Genomic DNA, 7,528 nt, shown 5'->3' with positions numbered 1-7,528 from the left:
TGTGTTTAGTTGCACAAACCAGGGAATAGTAGGCTCCTATCCATGATTAGTTGCACAGTAATTCGTGGTACTTGTTTTCAGTTGCAGATATGACACTCATGGGGGGAGGGTGGGGTTATTTGACAGATCCACCTCTTTTTGAAGCAGCTTCTCCATGGATTTCTGCTAGATCCATGGAGAAGGGGGTTGACATATGCAGTAGAAGGAGTAAAGTGAAGAGGGGCACAGGGAGGGAAATTACCTGCCCTGATGTTGCTGCCTGGTATGGCTCTGACCACCCCCCCCTTAGATCTTTTTTGAAACAGGTTCTTCTTCTACTTTGGGGCTGCCATGGCTGCTGTGTAGGAGGAGGAAGAAGGGCCTTGGATCCCTTCTTTCGTGGAGAAGAAGAAGGAACCGTGATGGCTTGGGGGCGAGCGGGCGTGGGAGGGCTCGGTAGGTATAGCTGGCCACGTGGGAGCGTGGGGAGGACATTTCTCTCCTTCTGTTTGCGCGTATCGGGACTGGCCGCTCGATCGCATGGGTTGGTGGTCGCTTTCCTTTTCTGGAGCACGGGACCACGGGGGGGACAAGGACTTACCTTTTTCAGGCCGGCCGCTTGATCACACTAGTGGGCAGCCGGCCGCCCACTAGACGCGTCCAACTTTATATTGTAGGAGAGGCTGGCGTGTGTTTTAGGTCAGGACTGTTAGAGAAAGTGTTGTCATGGACTGAATTCTGAAAAGGTTTTCCTCCCATGGCTATTATATCACCTAACAGAGAGGTTCAATTACAGTTAAACAGAATAATCAGACAGTCCAAGAATATTGTTTTAGGTCAGGACTGTTAGAGAAAGTGTTGTCATGGACTGAATTCTGAAAAGGTTTTCCTCCCATGGCTATTATATGACCTAACAGAGAGGTTCAATTACAGTTAAACAGAATAATCAGACAACCAAGAATATACCAAAAAATTGAAGGACTGATGGCTGATGTCTAGGATGAAAATCCTGAACTATCTAAAGCTTGGTTTGTTAGGTGCTATGTCAATGGACTCAGAGAGGGCATAAAGCACCAAGTTAGACCTGACTGATGCTTATTTGGATAGCGAGGGATACTAAGCCTTGTCCCCCAAATAAGACCCGTGTCCCTTGCACAAACTGCTATAAGAAATCAAACAAAAGTTGTGCCTCAGAGATATGTTCGTGTTCATGTGCCTGTCCAACAACAACAACCTTTGAAACAATTAGAGCTGCCATATGTTAAGTTTCATAAAACTAGAAAAAGTGGGAGAATGTTGGAGATGTTGTGATAAATGGGTTCAAAGCCACTAGAGAAAATTAGTACCAAATATTCATATCATGGAGGAAGATCATACTGGCCAACAGCAAACTGACACTGAAGAACCTAAAATACAGGGAACAACACAGAAAATGTGATGTGCATTTCTGCCCAAGCCATCAGTGGTGCTCCCCTTCCACACCCACTGTGGTCATCTATCTCAATGGAAAAAGAGCAGTGGCTTTACTGGATACTGGGAGTACATCTTTTATGGATCAACAATTTTCTGTCCATTCCAGTTATACTTTGCTTGCACCTACACCTAGAAACATTGGAGTGGCAGGGGGTCCACTTACATGGCAACACACGAGTGTACTAGTTACACATTAAACATTGGGGTTGGGGTGTATACCCCAGGTAGCAGCAGCAGCAAGGTTCCTCGCGTTCTAGTTTAACTTACACAGGAATCATAGGGTACTTATGATAACTTGCATATGAAGTTCAACATATGATCAATGGTTGATCATGGCATCGGCGGCAAGGCTCCACAACATTTAGCTTGACTCTGGAAGGAACTTTTGGCTCAATGTATGTCCTGATAGCCAAGAGCCCTTTATGAACTTCCACCATAAAATCCCCGTGCAATAGCATGCACTTTCCAATATTGTTGGTTAAACAGTTATACGAAGGATGTCCTCTTGTGGTGTCCAATGTAAGGCCCTCAAGTGACGTTGTATTCTCAATGATATGGCATGTTAGCTCTACTAGGCTTTTCGCAAAGGAGAAACCAATGATCTTCACTGTTTTGGGGCTATCATGGCGGTGTCCTGGCATCTGCCTCAAATGTGTTGTATCTCCCACGACTGATTTGTGCAACATCTTTTTCTGCAAAACCTGAAGATGACAGGCCAATATGGTTGGATTATAGTTCCATCATTGTAACTAAATATCCTTGCAAGATGGACAGTGACTTATGTTCATGACAAGGGTCTCCAAGGAAGGAGAAGCGTCAAAAAGGGATATCAAAGAACAGTAGTCGTAGGTTGGGGGAAATGTCATTGCTTGAAGATCAACACTCAAGTGCTTGAGATGTAAGAATTTGCTAGGTAGAACCGGTGTATCAATCATCTGCACAAAGATATTTCAGATCACTCATGCTATGCATATCAACAGTCAAAAGATAACCAAGGATTTAGCGTATACCTCACGCCATGAACCTAGGGAAAGAGCTGCAACATATCGCAAGCTGGGCGGAAAAGCAGAACAAACATAGCTGACAGCACCAGGAAAGGACAGGTCGAACTTCTTGAATTGCAATCCTACTGCAAGTGATAGTTGTACTTGGCGATGACCCATAAACTGGAAATTAGAGAGGTTTGGAGCTTCTACCTCTATAACCCGCAGCAAGGTGCTGCCGTCAAACACGTCCAGATATCTGAGCTGTTGTAGATGAAACGGTATCTTCAAGCAAATTATCTTATTGCAACACTTGAGTTGCATCCGTTGCAAAGCAAAAGAATTTTGAAGAAGCGATCCCAACTGGTCCCCCGTGATATGAACGTCGCTTAGATCGAGTCTTGTCAAGCATTTAAAGCACAACCCGCCAGTCGGAGAGAAAGCACAACGGGCAAGATTTAGATACTGAATCGAGTTTCCACTCTCATTAGCCAAAAGTGACCACGGAAAGTTGTAATATCTTCCTGAGTTTGAAGATAGTTCCACAGTGAGTTCTTCAATCCCTGGTGTAACAGCAGTCTGAAACCAGCTATCAATGTTACAGACGTCGATATTGTAGTAACGGAAAACAATCTCGAGGGTCTTGGTGGCAATGCATGGGCGGTTTTTCAAAATATGGTCAACTTTGCTGGTAAAATTCCTTGCTATTTCGTCCTCTCCACATGATTCTATATCTATGCCCAATGTTATCATATCGAAAGCAAGGTTAGGATAGCATCTCCAAGAACGTTTAAATGCATAAGATACGCAAGCAGCTCGAGCAGCATCTTGCATTGACAGTAGGGAATATATATGACACCAGATATCCTGCATGCACAAGCATGTGAGAAATTATTTCAAATGGACAAAAGAAATAAAGAAAACCATGTCGAGCAACATTTTAACCCAACTTTTTGCACATGATTGCAACGCGATACAAAGGCACACCGTGCAATTGTGCTGACTGCTGAGTAAAGGCTGGTTACTTTCCTAAATGTCTTGGTTCTAAACGAATAGTGTTGGTATCATCTAGTTACTATGAGTGAAACCATTGCATGTCATCAAACTCACACGTACACACGTTTATGGCATATGGCGAGGCGACTTCACAGACACAACCTAACTTCCTAATGATAGAAAATTAAACCACTACAGTACTTATACAGAGTGTCAGCCACTAGCACCAGGATAAAAGATTGTAGTAGCCTTAGCAGTCTAGCACTTCCAACAATAGCGACATATCCAAAACAAATCATTCCAAATTGACCACTTCTCAGTTCTAGTAGTATGAAGAGGTATACTTTACATGGTTCTAAACTCGCACATAATTTGGTGTGATCATGTCAACTGGGAACAGTCTTACCATCAATCTCTGTAATATAGAAGTGCAAAACAAAGAAGGATGGAGATAACTATGTCGCCGCAGAGGAAATTTTCTCTATAAAAAATATCATTTCACTACAGGAAATGAGCAGCTGATCGACCTTATATCAGAAGTGTTTTCGCTCGAAGTACCGTGGGTCAAGATTATTTACTCGTTAAAGAGCCCAATGTGAACTGGACTAAGAAAAATAATGCAGTCAAAATGTTGGTCCTTTAATGGGAGGGAGTTGTATAAAATAATAACATCGGACACCAAATTATTAGTAGATATGGACACTCAGGGTACATACTGTAGCAAACATGGGCACAGAGATGGTTATTCATCTGAACTAAAAAAATTATCAAGGTAAGGATGGGGCCTCTGTAGATATGTATGGATGTTTTATCGTGAAGATTGAGTTTTAACTGCCAAGGACGACATGTGCTAGGCATGGAAGAAGCTAACAATATGCCTGAAGGACCTCGAAGCTGGTATAACGCATCAAACTTTGTTACATCACAACCCATAGGAGGACCCCAAAGAAAATAAAATAGTAACTTAGTCCTTCACTTTTGCACACAGGACTTGGATCGAACAAAAGAAACACAATTGAGTCTTGGAGCTGCAGCTGATCTAGCAGGAGATGATGACTACGTCGTCACCGACAAAAGCACACCTTACCAACACAAGCAAAGCCACTCTCAGCATGTTTGCTGAGGACACCCGACCAAGGCGGCAAGGGGAGAACCGGAGAAGGGCCTCCAAACTATGGAGGTTGAACAAGGAGGTGAAGGGGAATAGCGTCAGGCCCCGCAGCCAGCGATCAACCCTCAGCACTGCATACCAGAGTATTTAAAGTACGGTATGCATAAACAGCAGGACACTGAATCCAGATTCCAGACCGTAAAACCACACCAAGAAAAAAACAAGCCATTGGTAAGAGAAGTAACTCTATGAAATCTACCCCTCCTTACTAAGACAAAAGGGGATCTAACACTCATGACAGACATTTTTCTGCAGGCAGTTCAAACAAAACAAAGCTAGTAATGCAGTAGGATTGTAGCAGGTTGCATCACTAAGGATATGTTTATACTAGATATTTACCAAAAACCAATTAGTATAGTTAGAGCACTCATAGCCCATCATCAGTGTTTCATGGCATACCTCTGGAAGATGTGGCCGAGGATATTGTGCTTCACCATCTTGGCAATTATGGTCTTCTTTGCAGGGTGAGTCCTTTCTGTCAACCGTTGAATCAGTTGGTCCATCTGCAACACATAATGCATGATTACAAGTGGAAAGTTATAAGAAAAAAAAGCAAAGCATGCATATGCACATGCAGAAACAGAAATAGTTTTCCACATCCAACTTTAGTCAACAGAAATAACGCTTTTCAAGCTAGACACCCAACTTTCAATTAAAGAAGAAGACTTTTGAAAGACCATATACATTGGTATAAAGATTGCAATACCACCCAAGTATATCGCTCAATCAAATAAAACAAGACAGGGGAACACATAATCCAGAGGAACGTCTTGGGTTCCCCTCTGCTGTGTTGCCAAGGATGGTCTTAGACCTCGTACCGACTAAGCAAGGCAGCCACCTGCAAACTTTAGCATGGATGGCACATGGGGCCTCTCAAATCCAATGTATGTTTACTGTGTATTCGAGTGGCTATACTGATGTTATAGCAAATTTTCACAACATGGGTACATATCATATGAGCCACACACAAAAAAAATTATCTTTCCCCAAATTGATCCACTATATCCTTTTACACTACCATAATTTCACACTGAATAGTTTGTTTATCCCCAAATTGATCCTTTCTGTCAACAAATCCACACAGGGACAGACACAGACAGCAGGACCAGAAACCTAGCTTACTCAAACAATTTTCCTATGAAAAGAAAATTCAAGATTTTACGCTCGATAGACACTAGGTTAGATCAACATAAAAGAATCTGCTTAATTACCTTACCTGCCCTTCTCCACAAAATCAGGGTCGGGATAAAATAATAGCGGGATGGAAGAGCACACTGGGGGATTTTGCCGCGGAAACAGTGTTGCTAGCTACAAAAGCGAGGGCTCTGCAGGACCCATGGACCTGTAGGAGAAGCTGCCGGAGATGGTGGTAGTGGAGGATTCGGCGATCACACTCGCGTAGAAGATCAACTCTAAGATACGGTAAAATCGCCATCTCAAAGCGAAGGCAAAGGCGGCAGCGCGTTCAAGAAGCATAAGGTCAACGGAGGCGGAGGTGTAGGTCATGGTGGAGGACGTGGAGATGGCGGACGTGGTGGAGGGCGAAGCCTGGGACGTGGGGGCCTGCTATCGTTGCCCACTATGCAGACACCGCCATGGTTGGAGAATTACATGGTTGAGCATGGAGGCTCGGATTGCCGGTCCGGCAGGGCATAAAAATCCAACTATTTGGACGGATTGGCGATGATATTCTTTTGTGACCAGGCATCTAAAAACTATGCATACTTGTCCCTTTTTGGTTTTGATTGGAGGATGCGATCTGGCGCTGGTGTGATCCATCGCACCCTATCTGATCAAACCGATTAAAATTTAAAATTGACCATATTGACGGACATTTAGGGGAGCAGCCTTGCAAAGTCTCAATCGACTAAGACTGCTTCATCAAGTCTCAGTCGACTGAGACTTCGTAAAGTCTCGGTCAATGTTATATCTGTGATATCTTACATTAAGATTCATGCAAAAATTTCTCTTCGATTTTTCTCTCTCTTTTGCATGTTATGTTACTTGACTAGGACTTGGTTAAATCTTAGTCGTCTGAGACCTAACTACACCCTTAGGGGATAACATTAGATAGTCGGCTCCTGCATCTGTGTCCGCGGACGGATGCGGTTAGGGGTCGGAGATGTCCTTAGGGCATCTCCAAGATGGACCTACAAACCGACCGCATCCATCCAGAAAGCCGAAGCCATCCAATGTGGGCTCGTATTGGTCTGCGAGGCCGTCCGGACGCGTTTACTCCCGTACACCAGCGACAAACATGGGGGAGGTTTACGGGAGTCCGAACATGAGAAACGTAGGACTGCGACACCCCAGGCCCACCCAAAACCCTTCCCGGAACCCCGCGCCTCCATCCTCCCCATTTTATCTTCTTCCTTCTTTCTCTCTTGCATTCGCCGCCGCTCCACACCCCTGCCGAAACTCTGTGTCTTTGTCACCTCCAGCACGCCAGCAGGGCTACTGAAGGAAATATGCCCTAGAGGCAATAATAAAGTTGTTATTTATATTTCCTTATATCATGATAAATTTTTATTATTCATGCTAGAATTGTATTAACCGGAAACTTAGTACATGTGTGAATACATAGACAAATAGAGTGTCACTAGCATGCCTCTACTTGACTAGCTCGTTGATCAAAGATGGTTAAGTTTCCTAGCCATGGACAAAGAGTTTTCATTTGATAAACAGGATCACATCATTAGAGAATGATGTGATTGACTTGACCCATCCGTTAGCTTAGCTCTTTGATCATTTAGTTTACTGCTATTGCTTTCTCCATAACTTATACATGTTCCTATGACTATGAGATTATGCAACTCCCGAATACCGGAGGAACACTTAGTGTGCTATCAAACGTCACAACGTAACTGGGTGACTATAAAGATGCTCTACAGGTGTCTCCGATGGTGTTTGTTGAGTTGGCATAGAT

General features: G+C 43.6%; 1 protein-coding gene across 1 annotated transcript; it reads right to left on the bottom strand.

The window, feature by feature from the left end:
• Nucleotides 1–1,647: 1,647 nt before the first annotated feature.
• Nucleotides 1,648–3,593, bottom strand: LOC125556287. Its single transcript, XM_048719055.1, has 3 exons — nucleotides 2,463–3,593; nucleotides 2,235–2,387; nucleotides 1,648–2,153 (listed from the first exon to the last, which is right to left on the bottom strand). The coding sequence occupies exons 1-3, from the start codon at nucleotides 3,306–3,308 to the stop codon at nucleotides 1,761–1,763; spliced, it is 1,392 nt and encodes a 463-aa protein (XP_048575012.1). The 5' UTR covers nucleotides 3,309–3,593; the 3' UTR covers nucleotides 1,648–1,760.
• Nucleotides 3,594–7,528: the final 3,935 nt, after the last annotated feature.

This window comes from Triticum urartu, chromosome 5, assembly GCF_003073215.2.
Source record: "Triticum urartu cultivar G1812 chromosome 5, Tu2.1, whole genome shotgun sequence".
In the NCBI taxonomy this organism is placed as follows: Eukaryota; Viridiplantae; Streptophyta; class Magnoliopsida; order Poales; family Poaceae; genus Triticum; species Triticum urartu.
The sequence above is the reverse complement of the archived record's forward strand: the minus strand, read 5'-3'. Positions and strand labels throughout refer to the sequence as shown.

Coding starts and splice junctions, on each gene's coding strand:
- LOC125556287 (XM_048719055.1), bottom strand. CDS start 3,308: ATGCAGGATATCTGGTGTCATATATATTCCCTACTGTCAATGCAAGAT. Junction 2,388..2,462: donor CCCTAGGTTCATGGCGTGAG/GTATACGCTAAA, acceptor ATCTTTGTGCAG/ATGATTGATACACCGGTTCT. Junction 2,154..2,234: donor TGGAGACCCTTGTCATGAAC/ATAAGTCACTGT, acceptor TGTCATCTTCAG/GTTTTGCAGAAAAAGATGTT.